Below are 24,682 nucleotides of genomic sequence, written 5' to 3' on the forward strand. Positions count from 1 at the left end.
ATGTTCCCCCCGTTCAAATCTCGAGATGAATGAGAATCAAACGAAGAAATCCAATCGAGATCAATCTTAAATTCTGCCCAGACTTAGCGCTGTTTAGATAACCAAGTAACATAGGTGGGAGAGCGGACGGTGCGCTTTCCAACTCAATATTATTAATATGGATGAATGTTGCCATTGATTCATTTTTCTTGCTCATCTTGAACTTTCCTGAGTGAAGGTGCAAAGGCTGAACAAATAATCAATGTGCACTCCGAAAATCCCTGGAAGACGCCAACGTTGCGATTTGAATTCATTTCCCACGGGGCTAGAGGCGCCTGGGCCCTAGAATTTTCAAGGAGGAGCGTGGCAAAAAAAAGAACATATTCTAAAGAGCAATGATAAGTCAGAAGTCAAGTTTCAAGCATTTCAAGCGAATCGCTGTTTAGTTGCATGCTTAGTTCTTATCTCACGGAGGGCCTCCTCAATCTCGTGATTAACCAACGTACCTCCCCGTGTTCCACTTTCAGTGTCATTTCGAGTTTGGCCAACGGCTCGACTTCCACCACTTCCAGCCTTCTCCATCTTCCCTCCAATCCCTCCACCATGGTTGTGGACTCGTGGCAGCAACAGAGTCTCAAAGCGGCCTCCTCGGCCGCATTGGATCGCTCCAAGATCCGCCAACAGGCCGCGCCCTATCTTCGTCCAAACTGAATCGAATTGAAAGATCAAGATCAACAACAGCAGCAGCTGCAGCAGCAGCAGTTTTTGAATGAATTCGCACCTTGGACATTCCATGATGATTTGGCTGCAGGTCCCAAGTATTTGAGTGGAAGAAATATAGGTTAATCCCCACCGCAGCCACAACCACGGCCACTATCACCATTATTTTTATTGACGATACGAGAATTACTGTTATGATTACTCTCCTCTATTACCTATGAAAGAAAGCTTTAAGTTGACGTCTCAAAAATCTCCAAAGTTCAAGCATCTCATGTGATATGTATCCGTGGCTTCTATGTCGTTGAGATAAGTTTCTGACCGGCTTACTTCGTCAAGTGTTCATTTGCCCATAGACCAACTTTACCACCACCCATCAAACAAAGACCACAAGGCCTTTTCTTCGTTACTTTCGCAAAAAAAATAATCCGAAAATTTGCCACCATCATTAACGCGTTTAGTTATTCTAGTCTGTTTTGTTACTTACGCATTGTTCGTAGTGGTTGCTTGCTATTGTTCTTTTCCATGATAATCATTTCGTCCAGTCTGATATAATTGAGTCCTACCTTCAAGGGACGCTTGAGTCAGCGCTCCTTCCCTCCATCATCAAACACTTCTACTCTCACTTCTCACTTTTATTTTAAAAAAATTAAAAAAGTAAAGACAAACACACACACACAGATACGAACTGCACAAAGCCCGTAAAAGACCTTCCAGTCACCCATGCTAAATAAATTGATGGAATAGTTCTCCTAACTTGATGCTGAACACATGCTGTGGCATGTTCTCTCACAACTGTTGAGCATATACGTACGTATAACTATACCTAAAAGTCTATCTATAAAACAAAGAAACACACAAAAAAAGAATTGGTGTATTGAGTTGGTTTCGATGTTCTATTCCAAATTGAGACAAATAAAGTTGCTAACAACATTTGTTCACGTACATGAAACCAGCCTTGTCAAGGCTCTCTTCTTTTTGGCCTTGCATCCCCTTGTTTTTCCATTTTCAAGGTCCTGGCTGGCGTCTCCGTTTCATTTGGAGTAATAGGATCTCGTTCTTACTGGTCATGAGATCCTCCCTCGAACCTGAGACTTCCGAGGGAAAACCAACCTTTTAAAATTACCAAGAGCCTCAGATTACAAAAAAAGCAAGAATCTCTCTTTCCAAAGTCTATCAATAACATGTTTGTCGAATCTAAATAGAGCAAAACTAAAACAGATCCAATGTTTCGAAACGGCCTTTTGGTCTATTTGATAAAGATCCCTCTCAGACGGTGAGTAGTTAGATTAAATCACACTCATAAATACATTGCATCCCCTTGGCAAGATGCCCAAATAATCCTCGTAAGTACAACAATTATGTGTCTTCAACGCCTGATCCGAGACTATTATTGCAGCTCAGAGAAGCCTCTAAGACGCCCTCTGGTTAAGATGATTGGAACTCAGGATCATTTTTCGTTCCCACTCATGACATTCCACGCACCGTCATGGGCAACAAAGGCTTTGCGGGAAAAAAGCAAGAAACGTACCAGATTTGTAGCCTCATGTCTTTTTAAATTCCATTCAAAGCCTTTTCATGTTCCACGAAAATGGGTGCAGAGCAATTTCCACGTGAAAATTCATTCACTCTTTCTTATCCCCAACCAACAGTTTGGGCCAGGCGGGCCTTTTCACTCGTTCTTTCCCAATGGTTTTGAGCAAAAAAGGTCCTTGAGAACTAATGCCATGTCTCGCTAGACTCGTCTCACTGATACTCGTGTTGAAGGGTTATCATTAGGGGGGTCGGAAAATAGTTTGCTTTGAGGTTAAAATTTCCGTTATGAAAAAGTTATAAAATGTGAAAAAAATTGCAACTCGTTTGATTATTCAAGTATTTTGGTGGCTTTTTGAGACAAAAGCTGCTTGATTATTGGTTTTTTTCACATGCTTATACCTCCTCGGAAAGAAAACATCGACTTGCTCTTAGGCTAACGAAAAATTGATATTCAGAGCGGACACATACCTACGAACTATTTTTAGCTCAATTTCATATTTTGAAGCATCCAGAAATTACAATAGAGGACAAATGACTTCAAATGAAATGAATGATCTGGAAAATCAGTAGCATTTTTGCGTGAGAATATGAGACAATCATGTAAAGACAACTAAAAATAAAGTTCTTAGTAAAAACTCAAAATACGTTTTCACCAGCCAACACATGCATGCACCCTTGGGAGGAAATGACTTAAATAAAGGACCTCCCTAAAAAAACGAAAAATTGCAAATTTGAAAATTTGAAAATAACAATATCTTTTTCAACTATTTCATTCTTCAGTTTCTTTATGGTACAATAGTGTGTAAAAAGATGTAATTTGGCATGTAGTTCTTACAAAAAAAAATCTTTTAACATGATGAAATTCTTTAAATTTCCTCTTATCGCCGGTGTCAGGATATTTATAGTTAAAAATCGTTACTATGTTTTTTGTCCCAGGATTGGCCAAAATCGTTTAAAACTTAATTTAATCTAAAAATCGTCCTTCCGACCCCTAGTTATAATGGGATACATCGCCAATACTTTTCAAGTTCTCACATTCTCTAACCGTTTAAGTTTACACTAATGTTTATGTGTCCTCTTTCAGTTCCATGGAACAATGATAAAGGTGAGAAGAGCCCTGGACAGGCCCGGGGTGTTTTTGTGCTAAGGAATGCCGAAATTTGTTCTAATGGTAGTGAGGTAAATTGCACCTCATTTTGAGGAGCCTAGACCTAATAATGATAGAACCGCAAAGATGGACACTACAATGAGAGTGTAAAGTTCTCGCACCATTGAAGTCTAGCGGCATTTTATATTTCTCGCTTTATGTGCACTGCTTCTGAGAATAAAGTAGATATTTGGGTAACCAAAGGCACATGCTAACTATTATCAATATTAAAGATGGAAATTCCAATTAACACAAAGGTACAGTAACTGCTTCGGCCAAGGCGAATGAATTGCCGAAGTATTACTTCTGTGGAAAAACTGAAAAACGCCTAGTACCAAAGCATAAAGGCACCCTCAGAGGACATTTGGTTGGTATGATTGGGGCTGGAATGACTCAATTAGCTACTTCTGAGATCTAGGGGATCTCATTGCGAACTGTTAAGCTTTGGTGGGCTCGCCATTGGGCTGAAGCCTCCAAGGCTAACCGGGATCGGGTCGTCCCAAGGTTGTGACAAGAGTGATCACTGATCAAGCATGTGCTAAACCTGAACTTGGGAAAGAGGCTACAGAGCACCTCAAGAGTGTCAGCTAGGCTAACCAAAAACGATTATTGGTGGGCAGGGAGGCCCAAAGGGTTTATATGAAGCATCACTTGGGCACCTGTGCCTACAACCACCTTAGTCTGAAAACAGTCGAAGATGTATCAAAATAACACAATAATTTGACTAGCATGTACTTCTTTCTGGAAAAGAAATAATACATTTGTATACACTCTTGTGTCATTAAGATTTTGAATGGCTTTGATCTAAAGACGCACAATAACTTTAAAAGATTTGTATTTGTAGACAATGAAATCTTCAATTTCCTTAATGCACTTCGAGATTACCTTCGAAAAGAACAGTCGTTTATTTGAAAATAAAAACTCGTATACATTATGTTGATTAAATGATTTCTATCATCTGTAAGGACCTTACAGATTTGGAATTTACTTATTTGGCAACTTTAAAAAAAAATGCTTAGTTTAAGAAAGAAAAAGGGAGAAAACACATTTGTACATAATATGCAAAAAAGCACAAGGCCGCTGATCTAATAAAGTGAAGTTTTATTTGACAAGATGGAAAATATGTGAGTTTCCGCACCCTTTATAATTTGAAAAGCTATTACTATGGAGATTTATTTCTGGTGGCATTGTAGACCAGACCCTTTACGAGTTAGATGGCGCTGCAGTCACTTCTTAAAGGATCAGTTCATAACCTTTAGGAAACCTTGCTAGCTGTAATCTTAGTGTTAATTCTAAGTCCATTTATTTAATTGTAGCTGGCCCTGCAGCCTTTGTCCCTCTTTTACTATCCTTATCTCCTAGAGCTACCTAATGGCAAGAAATTTGTCACTTTATAAAGCTTTGGTCTATTTTTAGAACCCGTTTTATGACTAAAAAGGCAGGGAAATGGCACTTCAAAAATCATAAGCGTAAGTGCACTCAAAATTAAAAACGGTTCAAAGTATCTCGGCGGAAAAAAGATCAGGATTATACATACACTACAAGGTGGACGAGTTGAAGTGCTACAAACAAAGACGTGCACTGCATATTCCAAAATTCACCAAAAAAGTACAATCTACTATTTTTTTACAAAGTTCACCAAACATTTTTTTCGCATAAACGCTATAGAGGTGTTACTTTCACTTTTTTTTAATAAACCCTATTTGGTGCAGCATATGGCTCCTCTAGAAGATAAGTTATTTCGTTTGTATCATACGTTCTTGGAACAAGTATTTCTAACACAATTGAGGCAAGGATTGACATCATTGATTCCAGGAAATTTAAAAGGGAAATGAATCGCTCGAATAATGCTTATGATTCTCTGTCTCACCCCCAACGGTCCAATACTCTTGATAAGTCTCACCTGATGTCTGGAGTGGTTCTTTAATCATAACATCGTCCATATTTAAAGTCTGTTCCGGTATCAGTTTGGTTCTCCGTCTGTGCGTGTGGTTAACATTTAAAAGTTTCTTTTCTAGAGAGTTGCTCTTGATAATTAAAGTGTCTGGATTTAATAAGGTTATATTTCATCTTGTTGACCTACGTTCAGTGTTCTTTTAATCTTGCGACATCAACGTCGTGAGAAATAATGATCGACATGCCTCCCTTACATTTTACCGGACATTAAAAAAAAAAAGATTTTTTTTTCCTTAACACATTATGTAGTTCGTGAGGCAAAATCAGCCTTTTCAGCTCTCCTGAATAACTTAGCTTTCTACATGTGAACCTGATCCTGAGCACGTCAGTTTATGTTAAGAGAATGAAAAATTGTCTGCAGTTGCTTCAAACCATCAATTATGAGTTATCACTTGCACATAAACCAGTTCAAATACGATTTTGCATGCACTTTCAAACATTCAAGAGATGAGGTATCAAATATTTTCCCTCTGGGTCATTTTGTGCTTTGCCTCTGGCCTTATGTCGGTTCTAATTTACTACCACGCTACCAAACTGGAACCTCTGTTCCAGACCAGAGGTCCAAAAAACGTGATCTTCATCATCTTTGACGACCTGCGGCCCGCCCTTGGGGTGTATGGCGACAGTCAAGCCCTCACCCCGAACATTGATCAGCTTGGAGCCAAAAGTGTGGTGTTCTCAAGTGCATACACTCAACAAGCCATCTGTGGACCCAGTCGAACATCACTACTCACGTCTCGAAGGCCAGATCGGACCAAGACCTATGCGAATAATTTCAATTGGCGGTCCGTCAGAGATTTTGTGACTCTGCCGCAATATTTCAAGCAGAATGGTTACCACGCTCAGGCATTTGGCAAGATATTCCACAACCAAGTCAACGCCAGTTTTAATGATATGCCTTTCAGTTGGTCAGCTGAGCCGTATCGACCGATCACGGGCCTTCTTTTGAAGAAGTTTAAAACGGCTCCCGTGTGCGAGGGAACCGAGGAGAGCGGGTTTAATATCATCTGTCCTTTGGACCGTGAAGTGAACGCTATACCTTTGCCGGACACGCAAGTTCGACGGAGGGCCTCGGAATTTTTGACTGCTTGGACCAAATTAGGCTCGCCGAAACCGTTGTTTTTAGGAGTGGGATTCACTTTGCCCCATATACCTTTCAAGATTCCCAATTGGGTGACCAACTTTCATCCCATAGAGAACATAGCTCTAGCCAACAACTCGTTCCCGGGTGAAAACGCCCCGACTTTGGCTAGAAATGGATGGAAAGCCTTGTTTACCGGCGCCGGAGATTGGCCCACCCCTGACAAAGTTAGTCATTACCTGAAACAACTCAAACAGTTTTACTATTCGTCCATCACGTTCGTTGATCAGAAGGTGGGAAAGTTTCTAGAGACTGTTGTAGAACTGGGCTTGGCGGACAACACCATCATTTGCCTCGTGGCTGATCATGGCTGGCATTTGGGTGAGCACGGCCTCTTTGCCAAGAATACCAATTACGAAGAGGCCACTCGGGTGCCTTGGATGGTATATGATCCCAGACTACAATCGTTAAACGGTTTTTCCCTCATCGATATCGTTAATTACAAAAATTTGCCACATAACCTATTGAAGAGACGGAAACTTCAACCGGGAAGATTCGTGAATGGACCCGTGGAATTGCTCGACGTTTATCCCACTTTGGTAGATCTGGCGAGACTGCCACGCGTTCCGAAATGTCCAACCACTCTCCAGCATGCGAACCGTTTTTGCCTGGAGGGCGTATCTCGAGCCGCAAGCATCCTTCAAAACCAACCCATTCCATCAGAAGCCGTGGCGATCAGCCAATATCCAAGGCCGGGGAACGAAACCGATGGCCACCTGGTAAGGGCGCCCTCCCACATGGATATCCGGGTCATGGGCTATGCCCTGCGCTCCCGGACCCACCGCTTTGTGGCCTGGTTTGAATTTGACCCCAATTCACTCAAAACCAATTTTAACCGAGTAATAGCTCAGGAGTTGTACGACGAGATGGTTGACCCCCAAGAGAACATCAATATCGCCTACGGGCCCGAGTCATGCGGGATAGCCAAGGATTACCTGAGGTTATTGCGGGAAAAACTCGAGCCAGCTTGAACACTCGAGGAAAAAGGATGTATTTAAATATAACTTTACTGTTGGAACACGATGGTTCGTTTTCTTTGTTCAGCCACATAATTCTCCAGAAGCTCTTCGGGTCGTTTCTCTCTTCGCCATTCATAGTAATCTTTGGGCGGTGCGCCCTCCTCTAGCCGCACAAAGTAGTTCTGAAACTCGAAATCCAGCAAGGCCATTCGCCCTCGAGCGTGCCTTCGCATACCTTTGACCTTTTCAGCCTTCTCCGTAAACGACTCTGCCACCCACAAATTCGTCTTGAACTCAACATTGTGCTCCTGGACAGCCAACTCCTGGGCTTCTCGGATGATGTCCGAGACGATCATTGCCCCTTTGGCGTTCATGTGACGATAGGTCAACTGTTTCAAGGCCTCTTCCACGGTCAGACCTCGCACAAACGAGGCGATATACCAGAGCTTTTTTTGGGAATATTTAATCATGGTGCGCATGTGGCAGCAGTAAGCGGGGCGAACGAGCAGCTGACCGTGCTGATCTAAAACAGGCGGATGGATACGCTTATTAAAGGCGGGAAAAATGAAGCTATCCTGTCCTCCGGGAACGGATACTTTCTCGTGCCATTTCTCTGTTCCTGCCGGATTGGCAAAGGTCTGAGGAGGCACAAAATCTACAGAGGAGCTTTGGCGGAGAGGAGTGAGCACGCCTAGGCCTGAAAAGGTCATGGAAAGGAGTGGGTTGGGATTACTAATTTATTACTCTGCACAAGAGGCGAGGTCTTTTACCATTTTGAGCCAGATGACGAAATGGCAATCGAAGTTGGCTTAACATGGCGTTAAAGTGAGATTGTTGGAGGAGAATTTGGGACGGAGTATGAGCGTTTCGTTGGGGGTATTGTTGTGGTAAGAGTCGTTGATGCGTTGTCGTGGCTTTGTTGATGGTTCGTTTGCGAAGCAATTTGGCGATGACAACTTCCGTTGAAATACACTGGTGTGTGCCTATATGTTAGAGAGCTCTTTTAAATAGGGTGAATAGACAAATGTGTATGAGATTTTGCCCTCGATTTGTAATACCCGTTGATGGTCGAAGCGGAAGCGATTTCGAACCCTGACAAACAGTTGTACCTGCACCCGCTAGATGTCAGGTAAAGGCATAATCTGGACGCTAGAGGGCAGAGGCTGGTTGAAAGTGAAGGAATATTTTGCTTCAGATTCTAGCTACTTAACCGTGGCACCACTTGCAAATTTTATCGCTTCCATAATTTAGCATATTTCAAAATCACAATCATTTTTGACAGTTTACGAGTGTCGCAGTTTTTAATGGCGAGTGCTCCCTTGTCGAACTGTATTCTAGTATTGAATCACATTTCGAGGGTAGCTCCTAAATCAACGCGCAAATTATGACTTGACAGGCTTTAACTTTTGGTCACTCACCTCTGCATGGAAACCGGGATCGGATTTCAAGTCCCAAGAAAAGAGTTAATTGTTTCCAGGAAACCCGTCTACTTCGTTATGGTAATCCGCCAGGAGCAGTGAAACAATACGGAAACGAATAATTATCAACGCCTCTCTCTTTCTTTCTCTCTCTCCAATGCTGGGTCCAAACATCCTAGGTTCTTGGTAGGAACTGCTGAAGGATCCCAAGGGGTTCAAAGTGCGGCCTCGCTCTTTAAATTGGAGGAAAATAAGCCTCTTGAATTGGCCATCATTTTGCTGAATCAACAAACGCCATCTTGGCTTCTGCGATAATTTTAGTAGCCGCCATAAATTCGGACTACATTATGCACTTTTTTAACAACTTCCTGTTTCTTTGTGACGTTGGGAAGGCTTTTAAATGTGTCAGACAACCAGAATGCACAAAAAGTAAACGCAAGAAACTTTCTCGTTCTCTAGTCCGTGAAGATCCAAGCATTGGCGGCGATGTGTATGTTAAGCCGTTGTGATCCTCTGCGCTCAAGGATCAGTAAATAGATACAATATCCTCTCATTTAAGCTTTAGTCGAAACCTCTTAATGATGTCTTATCTTTTTGTTCTCCTGATATCGAGCCACTTTTTTTTCTCGTCTCCCCTTTTACAAAAGTCAAAATCGATGATGGTGGAAGGGAAGGAAGGATGACTTGGTTTGTCAACGCTCGTGGAATCTGGAAATGAATATTGCATGCCTGTTTCTACGTTATGATTCAGCCCCGATCTAGCGTGTGACAGCGTTGAAGGGAGGGAGACTCAGGTCATCATCATCATCCTCCTCCTCCGAGACACAGGGTGAGAAGGTATCAATCATTCATCCGGGCATCATACTCACACTCCGATACTCTCCTGTCCCTCATCTTCCATTCGTCACCTCTATTGGACTTTTTTTCGCTTCAAATGCATCGTCGTCGTTGGTCCTGCACAGTACGGTCGTCAACCCCCTGGAGAAGGACAGGCATGCTCAATCCGATGTCTAGACAAAGCCATGTCAACGCCTCATCACAGCCAGGGATCATTTTTCCCCGACCTCAAGGCGACATATGTTCATTTGTCCTAGGCACTGGATTAAAGATCTCGCTTTTCCAACCCAATCGATTCCAACCGATTCCACGTCGTCGCCGCTTTGGGCTTGGAGTAGAGCGAACGGGGCTTCTCATCCCCGGTTACCGGACCGGCCCCAACCTGGCCTCGTAGAATCCATAGCTTACTTAGCAACCATGTCAGGGAGCCTCAGGGCCCGATCGCAGTGACGACCATACCACGGATGGAATGTCGGGTTAGAGTGAAAGAATTACACGAAAGGGAACACGGCTTGTCAAAAATGGTTTCCTCCGCTCTGACGGGAGTGTGCGCTGTTCTGTCTCTTTACATTCGGTATATTTATATATACTGTGGGATGGAATGAAGTAGTTCACGTTAAAAAAAAAAGGAGAGGGAGACAGAGACTTTGGGGTGAGTATAGCCAATCGGTAATTTGACGCTCGCTTTTGTGATGACAAGATTAGTGTGAGATTTCCATAGTTTTGACCGAATGGCGGCGGTGAACCAGTGCCTCGAAGTTGTTAGACACATATACACTGTAAATTCCAAAAGTGTTTTTATCTCGCCTTTCAATGAACGTTAATCAAAGATCGATGTCGTTGATCCCCTCAATTGATTTATAGATGCCGAACAACCATTTTTATAGTCCATGGACCAAATTAAGTCAAGAATTCAGTTACAGGGGGGGATGGATGGGTAGTGGGTACCTTCGGCCTCCCCATGCCATTCTTCGTCTCTCTGTTCGTTCGACCCTCACCACGTACATACGGTCTATGTATACTACGTACTCGTATATACTAGTGCGTGCCCCTCGCCGAACCCCACGATCGTTGTTGGAATGCCCCAAATTGATGAGATGCTACAAGTCTCAACAAGATCTCCAATGCTTTGTGTCCCCAAGAAAATCCTTACATGCCCATGTGTCGTTGATTTGAACTCGTCGGTGGGGCTGCGGGGAGCATAAAAGCCCCGCCAAAACTGAGCATGCCTGTTCAGACATGTTTAGTGATAGATAGATGGATCTGTGCCTCGTGGGTATTGGGTACGCCTCAACAACGACCTCTATCATGCATATGTGCTTGCCTGAAGACAATCCTCCCAAGTCCCTGGTCCCTACTAGTGCCATGTCCGTTGTCGTCGTCGTCGGCAGCATCTCATCTTTGGCGTTCATGTCATGGAAGCGTTGGAGAATGCGAGATGCCGGATTAGTGGTAAACATCGGAGATGGCTTCAAAGCCCCTTGCCGACGACAAAGATGGCAAGTAGCCCCTGTTGAAAATGTGTTTTGGGGTAAGCAGAAATTTGCGTGATATGCTGGCTAGCCAATAGCCCATAGCCGTGGATTCGGGAGGGTGAGTGAGACAATGAGGGTTCATTTACAACAATATTTGGACAGATCCCGGCCTCTCCGGCCATCACGGCCAAAGGGTGTTTACAAGTTCGTTTGACTTCGAGGGGGATCTTTCACCAGTAAAGATGGCTCTAGCTTAGAGGGCGTCGTTATGCCCATCTCTGGGTTTATGACTAGTTGAGTGGCTTCAAGTTGTCCGAGGTTGTAAACCAGCTCTTGGGTCGGTTTTGTTCTGGCTTCTGTTTCAATGGATATCCTTCGGAATTTGCCGTCCAGCGTCGCGAAATGACCAGATTGTCTGCCCTCGATTTCATCATCATCATCATCAGCAGCAGCAGCAGGAGCAACAACAACAACAACAACAACAACAACAACATGAAGATGATAATCAGCATGGGACCGTTCACGGTAGCCGTGGTTGGCAACTACTCGATTCCTCCCTCGAAAAGTTGGGCACTTGTCAAAGCCATGAATTTGACAGCGGCATAATCACTGAGATTAGACTTCACTTTTCTAGATCTCATTCCAATCATGGTCAAAAAAAGTCAGAAATGGACGGACCATCGTGAATAGTAGGTGACGAATGGCTCTATAATTTGGCGCTCTCTTCCACATCGGGAAACAACGATGCTGAGCTGGCTTTGTTTGTTATGCCCACCGCAAAAATATCGCCAAGTTGTCAGTGGCAGTTGTTGATTCTTCACTCATTTCGTTTTTGCTCATCGGGTTGTTGACCTTGCTAGCATATTAACCGAGACGATGTAGAAGAGGAGAAGGAGAACGAGTGAATAGTGGCTTTGGAGGCATATCTAACATACATACAAAGATTAATGAGCGAATCTGGCCATTGGAATCCTGTTCCAAGGGATCAGGACCTAATACTCTGCAAGAGCTAATGGCTTGATGATGATGATTGGCTTTTGCTTTCAAGTTCTTCTCGTATGACATTTTTGCAACGTAGCGTAACGTAGTACAAAAACAAATGGGATATAACTCTTATCTACCTTTACATCGATTCAATGTCTCAAGCATCAGCGAATTAGAATTGGTGGATCTGGTTCGTCCCTGTGTTCGATTTTGCAACAAACTTGTGTGTTTTTAGTATGTACTGTATATCGTTTAGAGGGGTTCGTTAAGGAAGGGTTCCATTGGTCCGAAATTACGACCCTGGGAATTTTGGTTGTCTCACTATACCATCACCTCGTCCACCCTAGCAAGTCCATATTCGACACCCCGCTTCAATGTCCACATAAATATAGGACATAATGACTACGTGTGTGACGTAGTACCATACGCTAGAGGCTTTTGAGAACAAAATGGACAGAAAGTGAAATACAGATCGGTACCCTTACTCGGAGACTCAGTGCTGCCAAAATCACCAACGATCTGTCTTGGACTCGTCAAGTGACATTCTTGTCGTATTTGCTACGGATGATGAAAATAAATTAGCTCCACTCATAAGAATGTCACAAGTTTGTCAACGCGTTTTGAAAGTTCCAAAAGTCAACTCGGTTGATCAACTTAAAAAGTCATTCATCGTCTTGGATTGACAACACTGGAGGATTCGTCAGAGCATTAAGCAAATAAATCATCCCCATACGACCATAATTGAAACAAGGTTTGTACTTAGATTTGAATTGTGTTCGACGCTAACTAAACCCCATTTCATTTGAAAGTCCTGCAAATAAGAATTCTCCCACAGGAGTTGCTCCCTCCCCATGTTCTTGCATATCCTGAGACAAACCAGACAAAGAAATTGAAAGAGTCGACCAGTGTGGAAGTACGAAAACAAATAACCATCATGTGCGTGTGAGGAAATAATTAAGTCGGACTGAACTTCGGAAGATGAAGATCAAGGCGTCAAGCCACTATTAGCTCGTAACCCCGCCTCTCCATGCTCATTTCGCTCCCATTCATTATTGACACAACACTCCATAGTCTGAAAACCGAGAGAGATTGAGCGGTCTTCATATTTTCACACCCGTTAACCAACCTTCTTGGCCCGAAACCATCATCAAACTCTTCAATAGAATCTGCGTTGAATGAGGAAAAGCCGATCTCATTCTCAGTGGGATTGGGAAGGCTCCTTCACTTATGTGCCTCAGTCGAAGGTCGATCTACGACCTAAGTACGTAAATACTGTCTTTCACTCGCTCCTCTCTACTGCAACCGCAATGAGGGGTTGTCTCCACATTTGAGAGTTATTTATGGCTTTTGCACTTTTTTGCCCCGAAAGTACAAAATGTACCCCCTTTGTTTTTTGTGTTCGGAGGTTTGTCTCAAGTCAAAGATTTTAACCCCTTGTTCGACAAAGAGCAAGTGGTGACAATTAATCTTGGAAGTACCATTTAAAGAAGGGAAAGGGGGTGGTCGGTGTCTATCGTGACCAAACAACATTATCAACCAACTCTGTCGTGCTCTCCTCGTGCCTCCCATTTGATTGGGCGGGTCAGTGGAATATCCAATGACTTCCAAATTCAAGCTTCTAACTTTGAACCGAGGCTGGAAAATTCCATGAAATTGTTAATTGATATGGGTTTATGGGATCTACTCGGGTTCTGGGTGCGTGGCGAGAGCCCTAAATTACCTGAAATGGTCATTTGACCGCCCTTCATCTTCCAACGACAGGTTACGTACGTATGCGCGTCCACTGGACACAGGTTGTGTTGTGGAGCGATCGAGTGAAAATGGCCGCCGCCAGGCTCAAGTTTTACCGATTTTCAATGCAGCCATTAAGACATTCCAAGGCACTGAGGACATGCACTTGCCCATTAGAATTATAATACCCTCAAAGGGTTGAGTGGTGCCCACAACATTGTGCAGCGTCATCCTCCTCTTGGTTCATCTCCTCCTCCTCCTCCTCCTCTTGTTCTCTTGTTCGTCTGGAAGCAAACAGGTTGATTTGAAATGGGTACTTCTCAATATGTAAATTAGAACCCGAAGCCAGTCAGCCAGCACAACAGCCATTATTTTGGAGTAGTTGGAAACTACTAACACACTAACAAAACCTTTTTTTTGTGGAACCATTGTTGTTAACAAATATGCGACCACCGACGAACCAGATAAGAAACGAGGGGATGTTTGTGGCTAAAAAGATTGATCATTTAGTTTGTTTGCTTAAGAATGACAGTTTCCTCATATAACTCTCACGAGATGAGTGTGGGATTCCCGTCCAGAACATATTAGAGCTTTGCGTAAGGTTGTGGAACGTCGAACAACAAACAGGTCCAATCGTTCCACTGGAGCATTTTGAAACGTCTGACTTGGAGCTCAGAATGAACTTCTCACTGCCGTGAATTTTCTCTCTGCGTGGTTTTATGGCTTAATAAACATGCCTTTGAATACCAACGACAGTCCTGCACCCACGGATACTTCTTCAAGGACTGATATTAAAATTTTATATTGCCATTAATGCGCCCAGGTTTTACGATCCAATACCTTGTCAGCACTTTTTTTTGTCCTCTTCCCTGGGTATTTAGGTGGTGACTCCTTTCTGAGTGATTCGATCTTATTTAAGGAATATAACCCTAACAGAGAATTTCAATTTGCTAAAAGAGTCTCCTTTCTGAGATTCCCTTTTTTTAATCTCAAACATAGTTCATCTAATTTCGAGATCGCCGTGACCGAACGCACAAGATTAGAAATGATGTGAAGACATGTTTTAAATTTACGGATGTATATTTAAAATGTCTTTTTCAAAAGTAAATATAATATATGGTGTCGGTGTGATACAAATACACGCATTTTTTTTTTTTATAAAACTTCTTTTTTGTTTTGAATTTTTTTGACTCGTCTTTCATTCCGCAAGTAGTAGTTGTAGTAGTAGTAGTGGTAATAGTAGTAGTAGCAGTAAGAGTAGTAGTAGTAGTTGTTGTTGTAGTAGTACTAGCGATACCAATAGAAGGAGAAGGAGTAGTAGCAGTAGCAGTAATAATAGCAATAGTTGTAGTATCAGTAGAAGAAGGAGTAGTAGTAGTAGCAGCAATTGTTGTAGCAGTAGTTACTGTAATGATAGTAATTGTAGTATGTTGTAGTGGTAATGATAATAATAATGGTCATTTTAGTTATGATAATAATAATAATAATGATAATAATAATAGTAGTAGTATTGTATTTAGCAGATTGTAATTAAAATGTTTGGTAGAGGGGTGGGGTTCAAGGCGATTTTGTTACAAATATCACCATGTTAAATGGTAACCAGGATTAGGGGGAAGAGTGCTCAAACGAGGTTGGTTGGTTGGTTGGTTGTTTAGCTTTGTTCCGAACTTGGTTGAAAATCTTGGCATCACTTCAAAAATAGAATGGGCAACAACTCTTATTACTAGATAACTGGGCAAAGAAGCCATGTTCCTCGGTTTTGGAGAAGAAAGAGGTATTGCATCGAAAACAAATAAAGAAGATCTTTTTTATTTTGTTGCTGTGTCGCTAGAATGCCATGCATGACCTTGACCGAAACGAGTTCAAGTAACAAGCAATTATTTATCATTATCACTTGGATTTGTGTGTGAGAGTTTTCTTGCCTTGAAGAAGTGAGCAAAGTTTGGGGAGGAGGGGGTTCGTTCGTTCTGTCGTTCTTCTACTAAGTTCTGCTAACCGAACCTTAATCAAAATTCGGATTTCCTTGCGTCAAAATAATATCTTTGCAACGTTACAAATATCACATTGGCCGAAGTGACAGGCAAGATCTTCAATCAAGGTCGTTCGTTCTACAAGTTCTTTGAACAGTCGATGACAAACAGAGGGCTAGAAAAAGGGGGACGGGGGGGGGAAGAAGTAATTATTATCATTATTGCCAAAGGAAGCTTCTATGTGGTGGAATCTTAGAGATTGGGCGAAAGGAAACGAATATATTCGCTTAGAAAACTGAGGAAAATGTGGGGAGCTCATCTTAATGTAAGCCAAAAACATAGTTATGAGAATGTTTGTATGGCACAATCGTGATTTCTTATTCTGGCCTCGCACATTTTGGACCCACAAAATGGACCATTAAATGCGTTCGTTTACAGAGGCAGGATGCAGCTAAAGGTGAGCAAGGAAGTCTATGGGGGAAGAGGAAGCAATGCTTCTCAGTCATTCCCCCAAGAGAGGAGCAAACTGGCTGGCCATCAACATATTCCCAGGACCAAGCAATCATTCTCTAGGTATGAGTGTTCCCAGCTTCTTATTGCTTTTGGGTGATTGGCCCCACCTCAAAGTCAGAGTTAGGGAATAACGGGTCCAAAAAGAAACTGTCCGACCAGAATGTGTTCTAGTCCTCTCTCAGGAGTCCCCAAATTGACAAATGCCTCGAAAACGATGAATGGGCGGGATGGAAGGAGTAAAGGGGGGACTGAAGAGAAATCAGAGAAATGGTAGTGTTTGTGGTGACTGTGGCGGTGATTTACGATAAATTATCGGATTATCAACATTTTTTAAATCAGACAAGCTTTCTTTTGACAAAAACAGTTCTTTAAAGAAACTCAAGAAACTCAGGTAGACCAACTGTCCATTTAATGTGCTTCAAAGTAGTGTGGCGTTTCGTTTGCGGGTAAAGTAATACTGCGACAAAGGAGGATCGAAAGGTCAAGTTCCAGCGTCGAAAATGATTTTCCAAAGGGAGATCCGACCAAGAATCCCAAGGACGTTCTGGGAACACCTCAGAACACTGAAATCGGGTCTCCCAAAGCAAGAAGGTCGGGCAAAGTAACAATCTTTGCACAATAAAAAAAGTCTTGTTCTACAATTCATGACTCGGTAAAATATGCGAGGTCTTTTTTGCTTTTTGGATGGAAATAGATTTCAATCAAAGGGTGGAAGAGTAAGGAAAGCAAGAAAAAAATTACAACACAGGGCTAAATCAAACGAAGCCATGAAAGATGCCTGAATGGATCTAATTCGAGAGACACACACAGAGAGAGAGAGAGAGAAAGGGAAATGATGGAAACTGTCAATGTACATGGAAGAAGAATTAAAATTGACTAAAGTGTTGACTCCTGCATCCAGATTGACATCTGGATTGATTGATTGATTGGTTGGTGAACATGGCAAATAAGAAACAGAATGGCCTTTTTCTTGACAATAGAACGATAAAGGACAAGGAGATTGGGTGGGGGTTGGAGTAGGAGTAGGTTGAAGTTACGTTACTATATAATCTTGATTTGCACACACACACTGTCATCTTAAAAGTTTCTCATCCATATGCTCTTTTGGTAAGAAAACTACAAAACATGTGGTTATTCTCATTTTTCAAAGCCCACAACGACCTTGGATCATTAATATATAACTTCGAAAAATATACAGAATAACTTGGGCACGACCTTTTAAAGAATGGCCTGGATTTTTAGCAAAAATAGCAGCTACAAGAGGGGATGGGCACTTTTGATGAGGCCAGGATGTGTGAGTGTAAGTCTATATATGTGGTCCACTTGGTGGAACATCCTTCCTCCACGACAACCACCCATCAACCGCTTTAAAAGATTCGAGTCCAAGGAGAAGATGAGATTCATCTCGCTCCCTGTCTGTCTCGATCTATTATTTTCTCATCTACAGCAAAGTCCATCAATTTTTCACCCCCACGGAAGTGGTAGCATCCCAAGAGAGGCTGGATCTTGTTCTGTTTATTGTCGCCTGTGGTGAGAGCGAATCAAGGGCTGGTTGAAAATGGTGTACTGTTCTTGTTTGTATAGACACTTTTGATGATAGGAAATTAGGTACATTGGCGGTTGTTGTTGTTGTTTTCTTTCTTTCTGTTCTGTTTGGGCAGTAAAAGTACGGGAAGTAGATTTTGTTCCTTGAAACTCTTGAAGGATGCAAGGTAAGAATTTTTGTTTTTAAAAAAAAATCTACAAGTGTAGAGATTGCAAGTGAATCTGTGTGTGCGTGCTTACGGTGACACATGTTCGTGTGTAGAGAGTTGTCATCGTATTAGTATTGAATTTAACAATGGCGAGTCTTGAGCGTTCCTGTGGTGAAAGCTGGTTCTAACCAGCTTTGCTTGAGAGGCTGATTGATAGAGGAAGTAGAAGTAGAGGAAGAGGAGGAAGAGTCAAAGAGGCCCAAGAAACGTTCCTTGTGGAGCGCCTTCTTGGGAATGACGAAATTGAAGAACCGAGATTGGTACGGCTACTTGGGGAAGAACGTAGGAACTTAGGTGCATGTTGTTTTTCAATCTTTGCGGCGAGAAGTGGTGCCGTGAAAGATGCGAAAACGAGCTGTGGTTGAATTATTTGAGTGATAAGTCTAATAACGGACAGGGAAAGATAGTCGTGTCTTAAAAATGAAGATTCTCGATGAGCGAGAGAAACGATTCAGTTAAAGAATTTCGGACTTGTTATAATATTTTTTTGCGACATTCACAATGTAATAAATGAGCGATTATTTTTCATATTGAGATCACTTGAGTTGGTCAATTACACTGCAGCAGCTCACACACAGACATCAATCGAATTGTGGAGATACGGTTTTGGAGAGAAAAATAGAGATAACTGGTAATGGAAAGTGTCTATTGGTGTTGATGTGAAGGAAGAACAAGCCATTGGGCAGGAAAAGAGAGAGAGGGGGGTAAAACAAGGGGGCAGGGACAAATTGTTTTTGATATTGATTGTTCAATCGATTTGCCTCCCTTCAAACAGGGATCGACGACGGGAGGTTTGGTATGGTACAATGTGAATTTGATACAAGTGGTTTCTTGGACTGTTAATGGGAGTTTTCGTTTCAAGAGCAAGTGAGGGTTGGAGAACAACTCGTTCATATAGATAGATATATATTCTTTTTTTTCTTCTTATAAACAAGGGATGTAGAAGGGTCGAGATGAATGTCCAATAAAATCTTTGAATTGGTAACAGCTGATCGTTGGTTAATTGTTTGACTCCTGATTCAAAAAGAGGAGGAGAAAGGGGGATAATGAATCGTTACAATCAATACCACAGGGCCGACAGCTGGGCAATGAAGTGGAATTACGTTAATGCTTATTATTCTGTAGCAAACTCCAAGTCATCATGTTGGCTGCACTTTGGCTCAAAAGAAGGGCGAGTGGGGTGTTTCTCTATTTACACTCTTCAACTACATGTTTGTGTGTGCGAATGTGTGATATTTTTGTATAGGTCTTCTTCGACGCACTGGCCGATAGAACCCTCTTCATATAAAACAATCTGTTTTTCGTATTTTTGCGGCATTAAACAAACTAGCTCCTTCCCATCCTCCAGGGGTGGAGAGGCGGCGAAATCCACCAGAATAAAGAGGATGCGCCGTCGTTGAGGATGCGAAGAACTTTGGGGACTAGCAAAATAAGTATATTATGGAGTGGTGCAAGAGATAGTGTTCCACACGACACCATCCCAACCCCACTCTCGGGACGACCGGAGCGTCCATCAAACTGAATGGGCCCATCTCATGTCCCACTCACCTCCCAATGGCACGTAGGCAGGTAGGCTGGTAGGTAGGTTGGCTGGCTGGCTGGCTGGCTGGTTAGCTGGCTGACTGATTGGCCGGCGGGTTGGTTGCTTGGTTGATGGGTGTGTGTTTGAGGTTGTCTTCCTTGGTTTAGGCACACACTTGGCCGGTCTGGTTGGTCCCAACCGAGAGCATCTCTTCCCTCCGGATCGCTACCTCGCACAGCATGTGCAGCATGGTGAACTTCTCCCTCTCCAACTCTGGTGGGGTGGGAGGGGGAGTGACTTCGGAGGAGTAGGCGTGATCGGGAGCGTTCCTGAAACCCACCAAGGATGACTTGAAGGTGGGACTGGTCTTGGACATGTCCAAAGGCAGATCAGTGGTCTCCGGGGTGTAGGCTACCCGAGATAAGGCGATCCGCTTGCTTGAAGGCGGTTGTGACGAAAGAGGGGAGGTGGCAGCAGCTGCAGTGAGGGAGGGGGTAATGGCTAGTGGTGTGGTGATGGCCTTGATGGGTGAGGCCTGAGGTGAGTCCATGGGCGACTGCTCTTGGGGTGTGAAATTACAATTCCCATCCGAACACCCGCAAGGACACTTGGCCATGATGTTCCTAACACAAATGGAGGGTGTGCCATCGCTCATGACCGGAGGGCGGGGATAGTCGCGACCACCAAATCCCCCACTCCCACTGCTGCTGTCCTCGTTGCAAGACATCTCAGAGTCAGATTCGTCCTCTCGGTTGTCGTCGGTGTCATCTGTTCCTCTGTACATGGTGATGGACTCGGCAATCTCTTGGTCGGTGGTCTTTCCGGCATTGATGGTGTTGGCCCAATGGTTGTTTCTTGCGTCCAAAGACACGGACGAGTTGGAATTACTGACCGCGTTGGTTATTGTCCCATTGGTGGGTACTTTCTTACCCCTGCGAGAGATCGTGTACCTGCCCGGGTCATTTCCCTCCCTGCGGATCATTTCCGGAAGGATTCGACGCCTGGCATTAATGAACCAGTTGCACACCTGAGAACAAACCCAATCAAAACTTATCAATGAGAGCCAATTCTTCGAGTCGAATGAACATCTAATTGAATCCTACCTGCAGGAGTGTCAGACCCGACTCATTGGCCAGGAGAGCCTTCTCGCTGTCATTGGGATAGGCATTGTAGCGGTGCTCGAAGAGCCATCGCTTCAACACCTTGATGGATTCCTTGGGCAAGTTTCCACGGCGCTTCCTCGCCGTTGGTGGTCTCGGTCGTGAATACTCCTCGGAGGAGGAGTGTTCATCCGTGGATGAACTTGGATACCGTTCACGAACTAAACGTAAAGAAAGGAGAGGGTTGATTAATCAACTAATCAATTAATTGAATAGCAACCGGCGACAAAGACGCACAATCACGCCGGATTTCACGCTCAGGGAGGGAGGGAGGGAGGGAGAGAGGGAGATGGAATAGAGTGCCGCCTTAAGATGGACGAAACGGGTACCCACCCCTCTCCCCTTCTTCACCCCTCGCTCTTTTCAGGTGCATCCATCCACCACCCCTCTTAAGATCCCAATTTAAAGTTACTCTAAATCTAACTTTCATTAATAACTTGGGCATTTCGACGCAACGATAAGCTTTCAAATGGCAGCTAAAAGAAATGGTACAGCCAATGTACGCCGAAGATTGATTGGGACTTGATCCGTCTTGTTTACCAAAGCTGCTCTAGCTTGGCGCACAGCTGTCACAGCTTCATTTCAAATGACAGCCAGACCAGCTGAGGCACGTTAAAGAGCACAGCTTTCCAACGCCCACAGCTGTCACTATGCGTTAAAGAGGAAAGAAAAAGAGAGAGAAAGAAAAAGAGACTCACTCACTCGCTCACTCGCTCGCTCAGTCACCGCACTACAGGGGTAAGTTGATCTGACAATCCATATTTTATCAGTTGAAAGACGCAAATTGTGTCAACTCTAGTCAAAAGGGTTGGAAGCAAGTGTACTCTGAGATGGTATAGTCACGGCAGAGGTGCAGACGAATTGAGAATATAGGTGCTACTCTTCAAAATTCTTAGCCCTCTGGGTGCCAAATAACGTCAAAGCTTACAGTGCGAAATCCCGGGGGATTAGCCCCCTGCTTTGACCAACACAAATGGCATGAAGCCATTAATACCGGGATAATAAAATCACCGGCTTCGCTCCTGTGCTATTGTCTCAGGTATAGGGAGGACGCAAGGACAACATGGTCAACTCGAACCAAAGACAGAGAGAGCTAGGGAGGCGGGCATCATGGCTGAATCTTGATGAAATACCAGCCACCGTCGGTCAGCCGAGAAAAGTCGTTGGGAAGCTCCGGGGACAATACCATTGCGGAGCCTCCTTACTCCGCCCCCTGTTGAAGTACATGCAGTACGCTGGGGTGTTATCTTTGGGAAGGAAATTGCCCTACAGTGACCCCGAGGTGGATGGACGGATGGGTGCGAAAGTAATGGTTTTATTTGTTGACAATGGCTCTGCCAAGTGTAGTTGAACAACAATCGATGGATGTCTACAATCCATTCCGTGTTGTTAGCCCCCTCCTCCCCCCTTAAACAGTACGTACGCATTGACTGATATTCCACTAATCCTTCGCTAGCCGGCAAAGAACTTGGGAATTGTACAAATAAGGTGTTGATCCCCGAATGCAGAAGTAAATAGAGAGGGAAGAAGGTGTAATATCCAAATATAGAATCTCTGATAACCTCCAATGCACCACCCTCCCTTGAGGCTCTTCTTCACCCTTTTACTTCATATCTGGCCAGATCTCTGATCGATCTTAGTTTTGGCTTTTGAAGTGTAATCAGGAAAGATGGGATCAGTTGGTTGTCGTGACTTTGGAGAGACTGTCGTCGACCTCATCGACGACCCCTTCTAGGTGTGGAAGGTAGTGCAATGTCAAAAAACCCAAAGTGCATGCATGCATACCCTCAGCCAGTCAGTCCGTCAGTGAGTGAGTCAGTCAGTCAACCTACCAATGGTCCAACTGGTTGGCCAGTCATTGGTTGGTGCTCAGTGGTCGCTGAAGACCAGTCCCCATCGTCAAACTCACTCCTCTCGACTACTTCTATCTCTTCCTCTCTCTTTCGCTCTCTCGGAGTTACTTCAATCCAATGACAAAGAGCCAATTGGTGTTATCATCAATGCAGCCCGGCTTGGGCCAGAAACCATTGAGTCAAGATGCTATCACTTTGCTTGTTATTCTAGCCTGGGTCTGAGAACACTTTTCTCCGGATCGATCACTCAAGAGCAACATAAAGATGATACACAAGTTGTCAAGCGCCTTTTACAGCTATGGTTTGGGAGAGTGAATGAGTGAAAAGTTGAAGAATCGTTACCCAGAAAGACTCGCCAAGGTGGTGCGTTTTTTTACCTTCGGATATTGCTTCGAGACGAAATGTCACGGTTAAAACAAAATCTGCATCTTCCTTTTTTTGGTGGGGGAAGGAAGAGCCGAGCCCTTCCTCGCCCCGTAGAATCTACAATTAAGTGTTGTCCTTTCCCTCTCTTTTTGGCAGAACCGCGTGGAACCTCGCAGAGAGGTAAACCTCTTCTCTCTCTCTCTCCTTTCTGAGAATTTGCTGTCAAAGGAGGGAAAATTTGCTGAACATCTGATATTAAATTTGGCTTTCCTGCAACGCTCTGCCAGGATCGAGTAGAAGTGACTCAAGGGGAATTTTAAGTAATTGGAGACTGCTCCTGAGCCAAACACTCATCATCATGACCAAACGGGAACTAGAAGGGAGCAAGTACTAGAGGATCTTGGCTGGCTAGCTTACTCACTCACTGACTGACTGACTGACTGACTGACTGACTGACTGACTGACTGACTGACTGACAGGCTAGAGGATTCCTGTTGGCTTGAACTTGAACAAGCTGATCAAGAGCAGAGCGCCATCAGCATAATTTGACCCGATTTTTCTCATGATTTTAATTGGCATGTGTGCAGCGGGTAAAACTCGTTCTTCCTTGAGATCCAGAACAAGTCCGTGGCTGACTAGGCGTTTTCGCAACTAGGGTGGATGTTCCCAGGCTGAAGATCATCATTAGCGTATGTGTTAATAGCTGACAGCCAACCAAACCAATTGATAATGTAAACATGTCTCTCTTCTTTCTCCGGAGTGTTTGATGTCCGGACTCGACGACTCACCAGAGAATGAACGAACGAGTGAGAGCAGAATATTTCACGACTTCATGATTTGCAATATTGGATTGGCCAGTCAAAGGCTGCACTGGCCTCCAAAGTTCAAAAAAGATAAACAAACACAATAGCGAGTACTGGACGGGAGCAGCGACGAAGAAAGAGGTGGAGGCCAGTTCGCCAACTGATCTTTGTGTGAATACTGGCCAAAGAGCAAAGTGGAAAAGCCGGATGGGTGGATGCGAGGTCCCCCCAGTCATGATGATTGGACTCCAGAGCCCCCTGACACACCACGAGCTCCATCTAGACCGGTTCACAGTTTTAGAGGAGCGAGATGGGAAACAAAGTGGGCTTCAATGGATTGCTCAAGAAAATTGGGGGCAGCTCTGATTTATGATTGTTTTACGGAATCTGTCGCTGACTTGGAGCTCAACTAACCGACGGATAGACTGACAGACAGACTCGCTGAGAGTGTCAATAATTGATCAATGACGGAAAATATGCCAACAGCCACAAGCATAACAAAAGTAACTTACACATGGTGACTGATGTCGAGGAGGGCCGTCCACGAGATGAAGAACTGGAGGCGGGTAGTGAGGGTGGCGATGAGATTGTTGTCGTGGCTGAGGCTGGAGGTCCGCCGGGCAACAAAGCCAATGTCAATGGTTCATCCAGGGTCTCGGTTTGGGGTTGAGCTTGGATCATGAGCACTGGTGAACTACGGGTGCGGGTGGGGGAGGGGTGCGTGATGATTGGGTGTGAATGGTGCAGCACAAATGACACTCGTGGCACTGATGTCACCACTTCAGACGAGGGCCAAAACTGAACACTAGCTTGTGGCAACTTGGTCTTTGGGAGTGATGCCAAAACTTTGACAGCCGGTCC

General features: G+C 43.9%; 4 protein-coding genes and 1 long non-coding RNA gene across 5 annotated transcripts in view; 2 read left to right on the top strand and 3 right to left on the bottom strand.

Moving 5' to 3' along the window:
* Positions 1–1,629, top strand: part of LOC131885873 (KH domain-containing, RNA-binding, signal transduction-associated protein 2-like) — a gene marked incomplete in the record, with an annotated part of 30,079 nt that extends 28,450 nt beyond the window's left edge. The window contains 1 exon segment of the mRNA XM_059234061.1: positions 505–1,629. Coding sequence (XP_059090044.1) covers positions 505–690 — 186 coding nt within the window.
* Positions 1,630–4,965: 3,336 nt separating this feature from the next.
* Positions 4,966–7,447, top strand: LOC131885872 (iduronate 2-sulfatase-like). The gene has a single exon (XM_059234060.1). It carries the CDS (start codon positions 5,783–5,785, stop codon positions 7,445–7,447), a length of 1,665 nt encoding a protein of 554 aa, XP_059090043.1. The 5' UTR covers positions 4,966–5,782.
* On the bottom strand, positions 7,444–8,548 carry LOC131885875 (large ribosomal subunit protein uL22m-like). The gene is made up of 3 exons (XM_059234063.1): positions 8,494–8,548; positions 8,206–8,418; positions 7,444–8,132 (listed from the first exon to the last, which is right to left on the bottom strand). Exons 2-3 carry the CDS (start codon positions 8,249–8,251, stop codon positions 7,483–7,485), a joined length of 696 nt encoding a protein of 231 aa, XP_059090046.1. The 5' UTR covers positions 8,252–8,418; positions 8,494–8,548; the 3' UTR covers positions 7,444–7,482.
* Positions 8,549–10,286: 1,738 nt separating this feature from the next.
* On the bottom strand, positions 10,287–13,746 carry LOC131885877 (uncharacterized). Its single transcript, XR_009373880.1, has 3 exons — positions 13,276–13,746; positions 13,166–13,221; positions 10,287–12,017 (listed from the first exon to the last, which is right to left on the bottom strand). It is a non-coding gene; the product is annotated as an uncharacterized LOC131885877 (long non-coding RNA).
* A 1,195-nt stretch (positions 13,747–14,941) lies between these two features.
* LOC131885874 (iroquois-class homeodomain protein irx-2-like) lies at positions 14,942–24,676 on the bottom strand. The gene is made up of 3 exons (XM_059234062.1): positions 24,334–24,676; positions 20,743–20,960; positions 14,942–20,666 (listed from the first exon to the last, which is right to left on the bottom strand). The coding sequence occupies exons 1-3, from the start codon at positions 24,500–24,502 to the stop codon at positions 19,803–19,805; spliced, it is 1,251 nt and encodes a 416-aa protein (XP_059090045.1). The 5' UTR covers positions 24,503–24,676; the 3' UTR covers positions 14,942–19,802.
* Between the last annotated feature and the right edge of the window lie 6 nt (positions 24,677–24,682).

The sequence above is a fragment of the Tigriopus californicus genome, chromosome 8 (genome assembly GCF_007210705.1).
Source record: "Tigriopus californicus strain San Diego chromosome 8, Tcal_SD_v2.1, whole genome shotgun sequence".
NCBI classification, from domain to species: domain Eukaryota; kingdom Metazoa; phylum Arthropoda; class Copepoda; order Harpacticoida; family Harpacticidae; genus Tigriopus; species Tigriopus californicus.